Genomic DNA, 17,321 nt, shown 5'->3' with positions numbered 1-17,321 from the left:
ATCACCAGGCGGGAGGTACTGTCAGCTAGGCATGTGGCCAGATTTATTCTGGAGCCAGATGGGTTATGGAGTAGGTTGATGAGAGCCAAGTGCGGGGAGAGGTGTATCGGTGACTCATTCAGACCTGGGCGCTAGTGCTCCTTCATTTGGCATGAGATGTGTGGACGAGCCCCGCAGGTGCTCCCTTGCATCTCGTGGGCAGTGGGGGATGGCCGCATGATAGATGTTGTTGAGGACTGCTGGATGGCTGGACTGCCAATTTCCAAATGGCCTACCATATTCGACCTGGTGGCAGTAGCCAGTTGCAGAGTTTGTGATCTTCTGATTCTCGGAGAGTACAGATAGGATGCTAATCAGATCCACTTGCTGTTTGGTGATGACCTAGGAGGGTATGGAGCCAGACTGGTAGGGCAAGAGCTACAGCTAGTGACCTCAGGACTACACTAGACCCGGGGCCCACACGCACTCTGGAGGGCCGTTGGATATGGCGATTACGAGTCCACCCACAGGTGGCCCCTCTTCCTATGGAGGGTGGCATGGAGCATTCTACCTACGAGAGGGGTATTGGCTCGACGGGGATTAGCGTACCGAGCGATTGTGAGGGATGTCCGGGGGAGGAGGAGACGATCGGTCACGCACTGTTCACGTGCTCACGATCTCTTCAGGTTTGGGACATTGCTTTGGCCCAGCAGCAGAGATTTACTTCGCCAGAGATATTTTTGAGACAGCTGAGAGACTCTGCTCGGAGATCTGATATGGCAGAGAGGGGAGTGGTATGGGCATATGTGGCATATCACATATGGCTAGACAGAAATGCGAAGATCTTCGAGGGTAGAGGATTCTCTCCGAAATCAGTAGTGGACAGAGCCCATACGAGCTGGTGAGCGCTGCAGTTGTAAGTTCACTTGGAGGTGACAGGGACATATGGGGTTCCTCTTTGACTCCTACAGCGTCTATTTACGCGATGATACCGATGGTATCCTGCGAGCCCCTTTCCTTAAGGTGAATTTTGATGGTAGCATCTCAAAGGACGGTAGCAGATGTAGTGTGGGCTTTATGATTAGAGATCACGACTCCAGGTTGATTGCGGCTGGAAGTCGGCGTATTTTTGATGAGTCTGTCCCAGTGGCAGAGTTGCAAGCGGCATGGGAGGATCTCATTCGGGCCAGAGTGCACCTGGGCGCTTAACAGGTCCTACTTGAGGGAGACTCGACTACAGTGGTCAACTGGATTCGGAGCGGGCGTGTCAGGCCAGATCTCCACCCTCTTGTCTATGATATCTGCCATCTTGTGGGAAAGTTGGACTCCTTCCGAGCCACGTATGTCTTTCGTGAGGCGAACAGTGCGGCGGACTGGGTCGCCTCATTCATAGTACACCACTCTGGAGCCGTCCTATGGAGGGGTTTGGAGCGAGTGCCGGTGGCACTAGAGCGTGTTTTGCTTTCTGAATTGAGATCGATCATCACAAGCATTCTCATACTTTCACAAGCAAATAATCAGAAAAAGGGCATACCTTATGTTCAATAAAACATACATCATGGTCCAAACAATGGAGGGTCTGTGGTTTTAAGGCAGGGTATCACCTAACTCGATGATGCTTATTCCTTTCCCCCAAAAGACAACTACAGTTGATTGGGATGTTCATCACTCTCCGAAGCTTACAGTATCAAAAGCAATAGTAAGCGCTATGCAGTTATGAAACTCGTCGAGGTTGAAGGCTACATGGCATCCTTGGACAACAGGTTGTTGGATCGGATCCTCCTGGCATTACTGAGCTGATCTACCACATCTCCTCGCTCAAAAACAGCTGCAGCTCCCATCCCAGAACCTGCCACATATTTTAAAGCACTTGGCTCAATCACACAGACAAACAAGAGCACACAAATTGGGTTGTGGGGGGGAAGGGGGAGAGACCTATGCACATAGAAATCACTCCAAAACGGCAGTCCTTGCCTCTGCGCTTCATCTCATTTAGAAGAGTGCTCACACAGCGGGCACCTAGAGTCAACAAGAAAAGAATCAAAAATAGTTTTTCCTTCACCTTCTTTTGTTTTTCAGCGAGACAAAAGGTTGGAAACAGCCATATAGATAATAATATTGCAAGAACAAGAAGCAACCTGTGCAGCACATTGATGTGATTGAGAGGAATGCAAACCCAAAGCAAACAGAAAGTGACCTGATTTCATTCCAAATTCGATTCCACAGGAGTGGGAATGGGTTTTTAGGTCTGCCATCTAATCATATGGATCGCATGTAGGTCATGCATGAATTGGCTCCTACAGTGACCTCAAAATGTGATCAAACAAGTGCCAAAAATATGAATTACTTCAAAATGAAATACTTCCTACTCAAATACTTTCCATTAGATCTGGTCTGGGACCAAAAATTTGAATCTATTCCCATATATTATATCTGAACCATTTTTTTATGCTTATTTTTGACAACTCAGTGGCAAACTGGTTCGCAAGAATTTTATCCTAGTGATATCCAACCCAAAATGAATTGTTTACACATAATCTGGAAGTGTTATTCCTTTCTGGGCACATTTATGCAGAAATCTACAAGTAGATAGTGTCAAATAAATCAGAATATTTGAAATTAACTTTATGGCCAGATAAAGTAGTGCATGTTGAAGAGTTCGATTAGAAAAAAGCAATCTGAATATTTGAACTCATGCAAATAAAAACACTTTAGGAGAACATAATAATAAGTTCACATGAAAAGTAAATTAACAGATGCCCAAAGAACAATACTGACCATTTGCAGACTTAGAAATTTTATAGCGAACAGGTTAAGAAAGAAAGCAATGAACCCCTAAAATTGTCATCTCAATGTAATTTCATTCAGCATGTTTCTATTTTCATCGCATGTTGCATTATCATGCAAAAAGTCATGCTCAACAATATTACTGCAAAGGTACAAGTTCCTCAAAGATTCAGACAAGTTGTTAAATCAGATCAAAACATTGCAAGCTTTAATGCTATCAATCAATGCTATACAATATGCTATCTTTTTACAAGAAAGAAAAAAGTGCATAGCCCATTAATTAATATTTTGCCATTCTATATGTGTTATTTATTATAGCATTAAGTTTGTTTGCATGTACTAAATGTCATAAAATGCCTATATTATAATGTAATGACAGAGAAACAAAATCCCAGGAACTGCATAAAATGCAAATTTGCCTTTATTCACACAACACTAGTTTTCCCTTGTGATTAGTGATTAAAGCACCTGAAGTTCACTATACATCAAGTAGTTCAGCTAATCAAATGAAAAGCTTATCTAGTTAAGATTTTAACTTTACATTTCTAAGATGTAAATAATGAAACATAAGATTTCAACAGCAATTCTACCCCATATTGTAGTCTCAAACCATTAGATCTGTAAGAATTTATTATTGCTTAAAATATCTTTAGACAACTTTTCCATAGAGTAGACTGTCGTGAAGTACAGTTATTATGTGGCTCCTTTTTTGTCAAAAAATGTCAGCATGCAATGAATACAGTGCATGATTTAGTTCAGATGTTGATTTTCAAGCTTGCTTAAAGCCATAGTTGCATGTTATATACACAATACTGAATTATACAAAATGATCTATAATAAATACCTGTATCACCCAATGGATGCCCAAGAGAAAGAGCACCACCATTAACATTTACTTTTGAAGGATCTAGCTCCAGCTTCTTGCAGCAATACACAAATTGGGAGGCAAATGCCTAGATAAAAGAAAACAACTTTTTTACAATTTTGCATATTTTCCTTTAACATAAAGTCAAAAGGAAATAAGTTAGAGAAGTTGACCTTAAACCATTACCTCATTAATTTCAAAAAGGTCAATATCATCGGTTTGAAGACCGGCAGCATTCACTGCAGCAGGTATTGCAACAGCAGGGCCTATTCCCATTACAGCAGGATCCACTCCAACCGCAGCAAAGCTCCTAATCAGGTCAGTACATATATATTTTTTTTAATAAAACTGATCTCACTTAAATTATAATACACTACCTTGCCATAAGTAACCCATTTAATACATGTAATCAGCTGAATGCAAAATAAGGCTTCTAAAATCATGCCAAATTCCCAATTACAATAACTAATGTCAGCTTTGGGCAGCACATCACCAACAAGAAGTACAAGGTTTGCTGATACACATGCCAAAAAGTTCAAAACTTATATCATAGTTCTGTAAATGTATGCTTCATGGGCAAGACCCCTGATAATTAGTCAAGAAACCCAAGAACATAGTAGCCAAAAGAAAGAACAGTTATTGGCCCAACCACAAAAGCAAGTTCCAAGTGATCTAGTTATGGATGACTATGCTAAGAGAATAGACAAATACAGATTTTGAAATCAAGCGTTCCAACATTACAAGGAAATCTTGTTAGACAAATAACTATCTTATAACATATTGGAAATGTTTATGTATAAATGGGAATGTTTAACCTGAATACTCCAAGTATGGGGAGTCCCTTTTTCATTGCAACATCTCTTCTCATGAGAAGCACTGCTCCAGCGCCATCACTCACTTGACTAGCATTGCCTGAAGATACACGACCAAGGTTAATATCCATAGGCTAAGAATTAGCTATACTTCTGAAAATTCACACAAGATGCCTCTAATACCAGCAGTTGTGCTCCCATCCTTCTTAAACGCTGGTTTAAGTTTTGCAAGAACAGACATTGATGTGTCTGGCCGAATTCCATCATCAACAGAAATTATGACTTGCTTTTCCTCTCCAGTTTTTGGGTCTATAATCTTCACATAACAGTTATAACACCAATATTTAGAAAATAAACAACAAGAAGAACAAAAAAAAGACGTTTAAATAATTTGAAGGGAACATAAACACATTTTTGTTTAATATTATTTTCAGCAACAACTCAGAGATTTTTCTTATTTTACCCCCAAATTTATTACAACAATTGATAGCAAAAGCACTTCTTTAATTGATTGAATTATTTATATTTTCTTAGTGTTCTTTCCTCTCTGGGAACTTTGCATGTATGCCCTGCAAAAGTATTTAGTTGCCCATTTATCCTTAAGAAAGTGAAAATTATGTATATAGTTAAGCTAGAATGTTTCTAAGAGCATTTGGCCTCAAATGCTTCCTAATGAAAATCACTGATGGACCACCCAAAATCAAATTCCACACCATCTAAGTTACATAAAATACCTAGGGACCGAAGACTATGAATTTTCAATATAATTTCCCTGTCCATTTTTGTGTCCACATGATACATAGGTTAGGTACCATGACATATAGGTTATAGACCATCAAAATATGTGATGTTTGAATTTTAGGTATTTTTAGAGGCATAGATCATGATCAATGGTGTAGATTTTCCATTTAATGCCCCATTATTGATTTTGGAGTTCAGAGGAGTAGATACCTTCTCCTCTAGAGAGAAGTAAAGTCCATCTCTCTCTCTCTCTCTCTCTCTCTCTCTCTTTCTATGTATTTATGTATGTATACATGTATATATGTGTAAATATGCACACGCGTGCACACAGAGACACATATATACTTGGGGTGGGAGTTAAAACGCTCCCATCAAAGCAACTTTGTCAGCTACTCCTACCAACAAATGAAAAATTTACCCCTTTGTATTAAACTAGATAGTTTTCTAGACATGGGGTAATTTTTTGTCGTTTGGCCCAAGCCATCAATGCACTAAAAACAAGCAAATAGTTGCATCTTTTCTGAGTTATAATACTTACATTGGTGCATGCCATTGATACTGACAAAATACCAATGTAAGTATTATAACTCCACCCAAAGGTGCAGAATTGGCATATGTGCCCTTCCATTGCACGTAAGCCCCTCCAAAGATAAAGAAAATTATAAATATCCCCAGTGTTAAGATAAAATCCTACAAACGAGAAGTAATATCGTGATATTATTTTAGCATTCTGTCCTTTCAGTTTTTGCATGTACACTTCTCAAAAAGTGATAAGCTACTTTTAGAAAGCACGTATAAGTTATTAGCACAAAATTTTAGATATTCACCTCAAATTTCAAATAAATATGTCATCCAGGGAAAAGTAGTAAATGGGCAAACTAAGTTAACATCTTAGATAGCATGATAATCTTGAATTGAAAGCAAAATATAAGGAAGTGTATATATGCAAATGTTAGAGTTTTAGAGGCGTATATATGCAATACCAACTTTGAAGGCTAAATACACATTAAAGGGTTTTTGAGGGGAATATATGCAAAAAAATTCCCTTTCTTTTAATACTAAATAATTGTAAAACCTCTTATAAGTTAATCATATAACTCAAAAAAGGACAAATAGGAGGATCTCGCTGCATTAATTTCACCTTTGTGGTTACGGGAATGATTTCTTCCTTAAATTTACCAGCAGCATTTGCTGCAGCCGCCCGCCTATGAGATTCAACCTAAACAGAGCAAAAGGCAACAGAACAAAATAAATAAATAAATAGATATATAAATGAAGTTAACATATGTACGCCACACAAGATCAAGAAATAGACATCCGCAGAACTCACAGCAGCTTGATCTTGCTCCTGTCGTGTTATGCCATAACGCTCTGCAACAATCTCAGAAGTCATGCCCATGGGAAGAAGGCAGTCTCGGGCTTGTGCAAACATCTCTGCCTACAGCATAACAAGTCGAGTTTGATGCAAAAGGATCTCCAGTAATGTCTTATTTTACAGCGAGCATTTAAGAAGCTTCAGGTATACAGAACATACTCTAGGATTAGCTGGACCAATCCAACGAATTTTATCTACAGTCATAGATTCCATCCCAGCCGCAATACCTGCATTGATAATATAAAACTATTAAGACCAATAGTTTAGTCCAAAAACATGAGAACAAGGCAAACCACAATAAATTCCTACCAATCTCATAAAACCCAGATTTAATAGCAGCGGCAATATCAGCAACAGCCTGAAGTCCAGAAGAACATTGCCGGTTCACAGTTCTGAGAGGCACAGTTTCTGTTTTATCCACAAAGGCAGTGTAAGGTGCAGGATACTGTAAGAAATACCAATACCAGGGAAAATACAACAATATCAAGGAGTAGAAAATACCAGGGAAACCAGCATAAAATGCCGCCATCCTGCATTCAATTGCTCTTTGGGATCCAGGTGCCAATACAGTACCGACAACAATATCACCAACTTCACTTGGATTTAGTTTGGTCTTATCCAACAATGCCTACAACAGAAAATTCGTCAAGGATTGCATAAAGTGAAGCAAAATAAGATAACGGCCCTTGACCCTAACCCTCGGAAGCGAAGACGCAAAGCGTCACTTTTCAAAAGGAAGTCCTTTCCCAGAACGCAATTGGTTTTTAAGATCACTTCCGGATTTAGGTCTTTTACTAAAAGTCCAATATTTTACTTTACTAGATCTTGATCAATTTGATTGCCAGCACATTTTCTGCCAACAAGAATTTGAAAATTTACAAACCTTAAGAACAGGTGCTAACAGGTCTTCAGGGTGTGTATTCCTAAAGCCCCCTCGATTGGACTTGCAAATTGCAGTCCGACAAGCACTGTTTGACATAGATAAACCACAATAGAGCATAAGGAAGATATACCACAGATTCATCTAGACAAGACAGAAGAAGTACAAATAAAAAAATACATCAACAAATGCCACAATATAACAAATAATTATACATCAGAAAAATGTCAACATACGATGGGTACTAATCTGCTATACTAGCAATATATCAACAAGAAAAAAGGAATTTGGTTTGGTTCACTTTTCCATTAATGTCACTTTATTTCTTTTGACAAGCTTATACAAGCTTAATCCTTGCAGGCTCCCAAATCCAGAGTTACAAGATTCTTCATGTCTGAGGTGCAATTGCTGTCATGGAAACCAAATTATAATATTGAACCACCTACATCTATTCATGTGTTCTTTCAAACATGATAAAATCAATGCATGGGTGTACGACTGGGTTTAGATGGCTTCCAAAGGCAACATCTTGGTATCACTACTGATATTTTCCTCCACCTTATTATGAAAAGCTAATATTGTTTCAATGTATCATAATCTGAAAAATACATTCTCATTTTGATGGACATCTGAAAGAAAGAGATTTTGAATAGAAATTTCTTATGGTGGTAGTTTAACATAGGCTTGCTAACAGACAGAAAAACGTATGCCACCGGCATTAACTGGACCCACCACAGTGCACGAACTCCATAAGTCTCTATAATTCAAGTGTCTTGTTTATGGCAACATGAGGAACCAGCACTTGGCAGTTGGCACAGATTATTCAAGCATCCAGGTAAAGGGTACTTATATGCAAGTAATGGCACTTCAACTATCAACCATTTCATGCCATCAAAAAAAAAAAAAGTTTCAAGCGCCAAATATCGTAAAACACAAAGTGTCTGAACACATCTAGTGAATTACCTCAGAATTTCCCCTTTTCTTTTTTAGTATGTGGCAAAAAACATAATGTTTACCAAACAACATCACACTTGTTGACCGAGTTGCTTAGAGAGCATATGCCTGCATGTGTGTCAATTTGCATACATATTATATATTAGTGCTCCTTTGTCATGTACATGATGAAGATTTAAGTGTTGGATACTTCATACTGCAAAATGTGTGCAGGTAACTACTTATAGGGCTCGGACTAAATTAGCAACAGAAAACCGACTGAATTTTGCAGGGGCACCAAAAAAAAGTATCGAACTAAGCTCAAGATATACTTTGGCCTAAATTGGGCCAAATTCAGAAATCCCAGAAATCAGGTCTAGGGCAGCTTATACCTATGTGAAGATGATCTCAAGCTCAAATTTTGCATCTTGCCTGGTGAGAACCCTAACCTTGTATACCCAAGCCCAACCAAAACGAGGTCTGACTTGATAGGTCATGGGCCAGTCTGGTAAACCATCATTCCTGTTTGAAACAGTTTTGAGGGGTAACTTCATCCTCCTATGTTACATTCTTAGGCTGCATTTGGTTGCGGAATTAGATGGAATAAAATATCTTGACCCATTAGTACCAATTTATTTAGCCAAACAATCACTTGACCACCTAGCTTTAATCATTATTTCATAAGGGCAGAATAGGTACAGGATAAATGCTTTTTTTTTCTCCTAATCCATGTATTCCACTTAACCTAGAAATATTTACTTTATGAAAAGGTGAATAGTTTAACCCTCCTTCATTCCCTCCAACTTATTCCACTTAAGCAAGCCAAGCTGGATTTTATATTCTCGAACCAATTCCAGTGTTAAGTGATACCTCATGAGACTTTCTTCAAACCAAATACCAACAAAGCTTCTTGAGGTAACATGGGCAGAATATATGGTGCTGTTAGGTTAGTATTAGTATTGTGAGCTTGCACTCAAGATTAAGATTTGAATAGCAATACTCTAAAAGGCATCAGCATATTTTTATCATTTAATCTTGTAAAACCTCTTTGATAAGTTCCCCACATGTGTTCTTTTGGTAGAATGCAACCTTGTTGTTCTATAAGAATGTGTACACTCCAAACATGTAAAAGAAAATAATCGTGTTGCTGCTAATGTTATTCAAAACAGGTCACAATTTTTTTCTAACCATTTTTCATCTTATGGAAGTAACTGCTTTTCAGTTTTTCTCCTCTGTGTGTGTGTGTGTGTGTGTGAGAGAGAGAGAGAGAGAGAGAGAACCAGGCACTTTTTCGCACATCAAAAATATATGAAAAAGGTTTCTATTTCCAAAGTGATTTATGTTAAGCAACCAAGCTCCAAACAGTAATAAGGTTCAAGATACTGACTGTTAAAATGGTTTCAAAGGAGATCTATTACATTATATATATTCATAATGGGAATTTAACTAGCAGCCATTATCTTGGCAGCCATTTTCTTAGTTATAACAGCTGTTATATAACGGGAATAACATCCTTGGAATAAAATTTGCATTGTTAACCTAAATAAACTCTTTTTTAAAAATAACAAATCTCTGTCCTAGCTGGAAAATGTAATTTTTATTTGATGACAAGTCATTTAGGTAAATAAGGTTTTTTGTTCTGTCACATATATAACAGAAAATAACAGCCATTATTATAGTAATTAATTTATCTCAAAATGATCTCGTGCAAGTAATCTGCACAAATAACCGCCATTATTATAGCAGTCAATAATAGTTTCAAAGAGTGCGATTATCATGGGATTATGGCACTATTGAAACCTGAGTATCAACAGATTATAACAATAAGAGTAAGGGAGGAAAAAGAGAATTGTAGCTAAATATATAACTTATTTCAGCTCTAATACTTGTCCATTTTATTCGGGAAGAACGGGCTTCAAACGACTGATCACACAAAGAATTATACATACATAACGAACACAGAGTGATCAATCGACAAATGATTTCACTAACTACAAGGGAAAGGGGACCAAAGACAGAAACAAAGAAGAGGGTTTTCTTTAAAAACCAAAATCTTTTTTGAAAATTAAAATGTTTTTTTTTGCATTAATACCTTCCTAAATATCGAATTTTGCATAAATACCCTCCGAAATTTAATATTTGCATGTATACCCTCGTAAAATACTTGTTTTGCTATTTTATCTTTTTTTTTATTCTTATTTTTGCATATGTACACACGCCATCTAACATCATTAAAAAATTAACGGTTTCAAATTAAAATGACTAAAATATTCTTAATGGGTAGATGTGCAAAAAAAATATATTTATAAGACGATCCCAATGGAGGACAAAAAATAATTTCAAAATTTTATTTTATTTAAATTAAAATAAATATGATTTTTATTAACGGTGTTAGAAGAACCATTATATTAGGGGCATTTGTGCAAAAACAGTGTTTTATGAGGGTACAGAAATAAATATAAATTTGAAGAGGGTATGCACACAAATTTGAATTTTTAAAAGGGTATTCATGCAAAAAAAAAAAAAAAAAAAACCTTATTAAAAAGAAAGCAAAAGACCATGCCTAAACCGATCCAAGAACATCTCTATAGGGACTAAATGCCAGCCGTAGAAATGAAAGAGATCGAAATCAACAAGAAGGAATTCTTACGCGACGATAACAACATCGTCTCCGAAGCAAGAACTCCTCTGGTACGCTGCGCTGTCCCCAGCAGCACAGATCGAAGCCTGTCAAGAAACAACCAATTCCGATTCGAGTCAAGAAACAGAGAAATACTCAAAAAAGAAAAAAACTTTTTTCCAGAGGAAACCACCGAATCAAATCTTTTTCTCTACGAATTCTAACTGAAATCAATCAATAAAGCAAAAACTTGTCATCGAGGTACGAACAGAGAGCGCTGGACGATCGCCAAAGTCGGAGGAGGGACGGAGATGCTGGAGAAGGACACTTTGCCTGTTGATGGCTTTCTCCATTCCTCTAATCTCCGTCGCACTCTCTTGGATTCAATTCCCCTTCTCTCTTTCTCGCTCTTTAGGCGAGGCATGCCAATATATAAATTACCGTACAAGCAACGAACCCGTTGGGCCAAAGCTTCTTTTTTTTTTTTGCTAAAATGCCAAAGCTTCTTCCGGTGTGGAAAGAATAGAGAGAAATAAAAAAAAATTTGGTCAGCGGTCGACGCGAGACAATGTATGTTGGTTTATTAATAATATATTGAATTCAAAATTTTAATATTTTAAGGATAATCTCATCTTAGATATAAAACGAAATAAAATTTATTTTAAAAATAAGTTCTAACCTCATACATCCAAATAATTTGGTCTTTTAAGCCGAAATGTTTTAATTTTTATCTACAATGGATGCCACAGAAGATTCATGCAAACAAAGAGTTGCATTATCTCGTCCACTGATTATCTATTATTAAATAATTGAGACCAAATAGCAATATTAAACTAAGAGATTTTTAAAAGCTAATAGGCCTTCTCCAACAATGTAATCCGGTGCAAATATAGAATTTTAGATTTATAATGTGAATCTAGTGCATGGGTGAAAGTGGATCGGACAGTATCTATCCAAATTCATTTTCATATATGAATTTATGCAAATGTTGATAGAAAATTGAGTATTCCACTAATATGTGTCTTCATATCCATATCCATCAAAAAAAAATGAATATCTGTATTCAAATATTCAATTATATTTATAACTCTATTTAATTTTATATAACATTATAAAATTTTAAAAATATATATAATTATATTAATATATAATTAACTTGATTTATCATCTTCTTAGTAATATCTTTGATTTCAGGTCATAAAGTTTAACTATCCGATTTACATCTATATTTATATCTATACTTTCAGTATCCGATCTACATCCGTATCTGTTTAAAACAAATAAGAATATAAATTTTTACATGCAACTAATATCTATATCAGTATTCGTCAAATAAAATAAATATAAAAAATAGATATATCAATTTTGTGATCCAATTTCAGCCCTAATCTAGTGGATAAAAAACATATTTGGATGAGATATGTCAGCCCTCTCTTCAACCTGGGATTTCAATAAGCTCCAATTCCATCATCTTGACTCAGTTTACACGGAGCCTGGGCTTTTTTAGCAAGGTAGGATGGGTTCGAGTCTAAAGCCTTGTTTAGACCGGGGGGGTTTAATGGGTTTAAGTCTCCACTGATCTAAAATAAATAAGAAGCAAATTTATCTATTCTTGTCCAAAGATGATGCTACTCAAACTTAAATTAGGTGGCTTTTAGAAATAAATCACACCATGAGTGGACTGGGTCTCAAATTTTAAAAAATTTAGGTGGCTGACCTGGGAAGTTGGTGTGCTTAAGCTTCTGGGAAATTAGATAGAGATCTACCAATCGTTGACCAGGGCACCAAACACCAAGAGGATAAAAAAAATAAGGCAAAAGAAAAAAAGAGATAAAGTCCAAAGACCTCAGAGACAACATGACAGGGTCATTATTTTCCAGAATATGGATCTGAATGAAAGTGAGATGCAGCAAAAAGGAGTTTCCTTGAAATGTGACCATGATGACACTGCAAGGAAAATTCAGGAGCATTGCAAACTTCAGTGTGTTTGCAATCAGCCCAAACAATTAGCTCCAAGGGCAACTTACAATAACAAATTCTGAACTTAATTATCAGTGTAACTGCTGGTTGCTATCCCGGGCCCTACTGAATTCTTAATTATGAGTAAGGTGGGTTGTTGCCACCAAATTCTTATTAAAAAATAAACCTTGGACAAAGGAGTTGGTATCAACCACTCTCGGACCAAATCATCCAAAGATTAAAGAATCGTTTGGTCCGGAGGGAGAGGAGAAAAAAAAATAGGGTCAACGAAAAAAATAGATCGAGAAATACTTTATATTTAGTTGGAGATTTAAAAAAAAACAAAAAATAGCTTTTTTATGAGAATAAAATTTTTATATTTTATAAAAAAATATATGTAGAATATGGAAAAGTTCGATTTTCATTTGCTGAAAATTGAGATTTTTTTTTTCAAAATATCTTTAACCTTTTAGATAGAATGAGATAAAATTTTTCTCTTTATTAAAAGTATAATATATATTTTATATAATTTTTTAAGAAAAGTAAATTCTCAATTAAATATAAACTATTCTGAAATGTGCTATTTTTCTATGATCAATCAAATATATAAAAATTATTTTTTTAGACATTATATATTTAATTATCAATTTTTTTAAAAAAATATTGTAGTGAGATTTTTTTCCCTCCCAATCGAACAAGTCTTGAGAGCATGAACCACCAAGGAAATCCCTGGTCTCAATCTTCTCGGCTTCTTGTCAAGTGGATATTCTCCAAGCTCTACGTGCAAGTTCCCAGATATTTGCACCTGAATATTCGTGCAAGGAGACGAGAAACTATCATCAGTGTTCGGAATCTGCGTGGGAGAAACCATGCAGTCTCTCCTAAAATAATTTTTGCCTCTTTCATGCATGCAGCCTATTTTTCTCACCATATGTGACAGGATCAGAAGAATAAACTAACTCACCACCATTTCATACCAAGGAACATGAATAAACACACATAATTTCAACTTTGAGACCCTATTCCTCCAAATCTTCTTCACTATAATTCTCTACAACCTACGTTGTAGAAAATTCTTGTAATTATAAGAATTTTTGTAATTATGAGTAAGGGCTTGGAGAATTTTTATGAAAAGATAAACCTTGGACTAGCGAGGCAGACTGCTTCCATGATTCTCCAAGACATGCACATGAAACACGCGACATCTTCTCCCAGACCTACCAGTGTGAGTGCTTGATACCAGGCATATGTCACGTAATACCATGCGAACCCATTTACTCCTACATAGCTCACCACTCGAGAGATTTCACTTGGGCAGACTATAGGCCGGTGCCAGAGTCTTTATATAGTATTTTGCTTTCTGATTTTATTAACCATATTCATATCCGTCACATATGAGCCATCGTTGTACCAAAAAAAAAACTTCTGCTTGGGGGTATATATAACCTTTGGCTTAAGCTGTAGTAGAACTTCTACCCGTCAGCCTCCCCGGAACAAGGGCAACAAGGTATCTATCTGGTTGTCAAGTAGACTAGAAATGCGTGGGGATCGACGGGGCTTAAATGTGGGTTCCCCAGTTGCTTCCTAAAATTCTCGATTATACCAGCTTTTTCAGGTCTTCCTTTTGGAATGCGTGCTTCGGTTCATAATGTTTCACATTTCAGGGGTTGGTGAGGGCTTTTCAAACTGAGATAAGGGGTTGGTGAGGGTTGAAAATTTGAAAAGACACCTCATCTGGCATTTGAGGGGGTTCGTGCTGGAAAGTTGGGAACAATTCCATCGAACAGTAAAAAATTTCATTGGTTTGTAGTGTTGGAAAGTCGATTCTCATCTATAGTGAGATCTGCACTAGAAATCTATAGACTCGGCAAACCTGAGCAATTCAGTTATATGGGGGAATTAGCTGGTCTCGCTTGGGTGTTCAACGTCAGTATCGCAATAGACTCACGAACTCTTTTTCAAAGTTTGGACTGGATCTTAAGAAGAGAACGGTTTCTTTTACACATAATTATGGATGGTCAATCGAAGTAAATTGGAAATGTGGATCTATCATGACTTGGGGGTAGTTTGCTTTCCAAAGTATTTTGTGCAAATGAAAATTAAAAATATCTTGTTCGGAGTTAACATTTCTTTTGGGATTTAGTTTCTTTTTTCCTAGACAAACTGGAGTGGACTTGCTTTGTTCAAATATCTTGGAGGGCAACATCGAACATTTGACACGGATATTCCGGATATCTGAAAACCAGGCAAGTCTGCCACTCTACCATCCTCCAAATGGAATCTAATACCTTCAAACAAGTCATTCTGGATTTAGGCAATTCATATGGAGAATGGAGGCCGGAGATCTTGAATAAGATGATTTTTTTTTTTCCCCCTAGAGAAAGGGAGGGAGAGCGCGAAGAAGTTACCGAGATCCTAAATACTGGATGATGCCTGAATAAGCTGAAATTGAGCCAAGCAGTCTTCTAGTATAATAATTTAAGTGAACTAGCGTTCCACATGGTCCATTGAGCTTTGGAAGAAAGCGTCATTGCCATCTTCGCAGCAAGGCTGTAATAAAAACCAATCTTAGAAGTGCTTGGCTTTTCCAACCCATTCATCTGTTTGATTTGATAAAAAGTAAGTGTCGACCCTATCCTTTTTTCAGGTAAGTATCAGAACTACCACCATCACTGAAACAAATCATCATGGGCGCTCTACTGAAAATTAACCTTCTCTCTGCCCATCATTGAATCCTTGCAGAAATCATGACATTCGCAACTTGAACTAGTAAATGATACGTAATTACATGTACGAGTGTATACAGATCCAGTATCAAATTGCCAAGGCCAAATACTAGTATTATGCACCATTAGAACTGGAGAAACCATAACTTATGAAATTATAAAGAATTCCAGTCCAGGAAGAACAAGGGGCGTTCCAACTTCTGAAATTTGTTGAATGTTTCCTTTCATATTTTAATTTAAACAAATCCATCTACTATAAAAAACAAGAACACTGTACAAAATTAAGAAATAAATAACCTGGATCTAATTTCTTTTTTGCAACTGAATGGCATAACCCAGGAGATAATAATGACAGCAAGATGATACAAAATGACACAATAGGCAGCACTCAGCAGTGTTAGAATTAGTTTTGGGAAGGCATAAAATGACAGATTATGGGTGTGTACAGGAAAAGAAAAGAATCAAGAACAGCCTAAACATCTCCGTACGGATTCAAAAAGGTGTTCGATGAAACCTGATGGTGGTGGTGGAGTTTGAGGTCGCAATACTTGAGGAAGATGCTTGAAAAATGCTTTCACTGCTCCAGTCACCCCATCCTCTGATTCCATAGCCTTGGACAGTTCAACAGCCCGCTCCTTCACCTGAAAATTTATGAACTCTTTAGACAGTGTAGATCATCATCAATGGTGTGTATTTTGTTTTGAGACGGCTATCATTAATTTTCATTGAGAAACATCTGGGGAGAAACGCTCTGAAAAACATCTTATATTTATACCTTATATATATATATTATATGTACACATATTATATTTATACCTTATATATATTATATTGAAGTGACATGGCTACTTGATGTTCCCCTATCATCTCCACCAGTCTCCTCTATAATATGTACCAACTACCCCTTATATTTCTATAAATGGCGCATGTCATGATAACAACCTCAACCATCTCCATATTCTAAGGGAATTCTTCTGATTGATTTCTTTATTTCTTTTTGGAGATCACTGTGTCACAACAATATTGCTTCCTTGCATATAAATGCTTCCAATAAATTTACCTTCATCACCACCTATGTTTAGATTTTGGATTGCCTTGTACCATTTAACATCAAAGAAAGATAAAATAAATTGAAAATAAGAATGGCATCTGACGCCATTTCCATTTTGCTTCTCCTCATGGAGAGTAAAGAACCTAAAGACATCAAAGAGCTTGTAAGACATACTGAAGGTCTATTCAGATTATGGGTATGCTAGCTTCACCTGACAAATTCAAAATGATTGGTCATTTTAGATGATACTTGTAAAGTAGGTATGAATGTGTCAGTCCACTTTTTCTCCACTACTCGTTTGGTTTGTTGTAATTTTGGCCAAAACTAGCACTCTTTCTTGGCATATACGAGAAATAATGAATAGTCTATTAAATTGGGGTGAAAACCATATGTTTGAATGTTTATAAATTTTCAGGACTAGCATACTTTCTTGGCATGAGTGGGAAATAATGTGCAATCTATTAAACTGATGTGAAAATCATCTATTTGAATGTTCATAGATCTTCAGGACTCTAATTATAATGTATCCACATACTAGCATGCTTGGAAGGACAGCAGCCTTAGTAGAAATGACTAGGTAAGAGAGAACAAGA

The 17,321-nt window shown here is 36.7% G+C and overlaps 2 protein-coding genes across 5 annotated transcripts in view; both read right to left on the bottom strand.

Moving 5' to 3' along the window:
- Positions 1-1,493: 1,493 nt before the first annotated feature.
- LOC103717737 (3-ketoacyl-CoA thiolase 2, peroxisomal-like) lies at positions 1,494-11,559 on the bottom strand. The gene is made up of 14 exons (XM_008806230.6): positions 11,262-11,559; positions 11,023-11,099; positions 7,443-7,527; positions 7,061-7,187; positions 6,869-6,967; positions 6,719-6,786; positions 6,515-6,622; positions 6,326-6,403; positions 4,627-4,759; positions 4,447-4,543; positions 3,818-3,941; positions 3,611-3,719; positions 1,915-1,998; positions 1,494-1,828 (listed from the first exon to the last, which is right to left on the bottom strand). The coding sequence occupies exons 1-14, from the start codon at positions 11,343-11,345 to the stop codon at positions 1,719-1,721; spliced, it is 1,383 nt and encodes a 460-aa protein (XP_008804452.4). The 5' UTR covers positions 11,346-11,559; the 3' UTR covers positions 1,494-1,718.
- Positions 11,560-15,875: 4,316 nt separating this feature from the next.
- The window catches only part of LOC103717736 (sterol 3-beta-glucosyltransferase UGT80A2-like), a 34,797-nt gene continuing 33,351 nt past the window's right edge, over positions 15,876-17,321 (bottom strand). For all 4 annotated transcript variants that reach the window (XM_039123548.3, XM_088718242.2, XM_088718241.2 and 1 more), the window contains one exon: positions 15,876-16,318. In XM_039123548.3, coding sequence (XP_038979476.1) covers positions 16,139-16,318 — 180 coding nt within the window. In that variant the 3' untranslated portion in view covers positions 15,876-16,138. The remainder of the gene's footprint in view (positions 16,319-17,321) is intronic.

The sequence above is a fragment of the Phoenix dactylifera genome, chromosome 3, assembly GCF_051530095.1.
Source record: "Phoenix dactylifera cultivar Ajwa chromosome 3, Ajwa_hap1_PhDact_Kaust_v1.1, whole genome shotgun sequence".
In the NCBI taxonomy this organism is placed as follows: domain Eukaryota; kingdom Viridiplantae; phylum Streptophyta; class Magnoliopsida; order Arecales; family Arecaceae; genus Phoenix; species Phoenix dactylifera.
Note: the sequence above shows the minus strand (reverse complement) of the source record. Positions and strands in the feature narration are given on the sequence as shown.

Excerpts from the sequence above, each read along its gene's own strand:
- LOC103717737 (XM_008806230.6), bottom strand. The coding sequence starts at position 11,345 with ATGGAGAAAGCCATCAACAGGCAAAGTGTCCTTCTCCAGCATCTCCGT. Across the intron at positions 6,623-6,718 it reads TTGGTCCAGCTAATCCTAGA|GCAGAGATGTTTGCACAAGC; the intron begins GTATGTTCTGTA and ends GTTATGCTGTAG. Across the intron at positions 4,760-6,325 it reads TCATTCCCGTAACCACAAAG|ATTATAGACCCAAAAACTGG; the intron begins GTGAAATTAATG and ends TGTTATGTGAAG.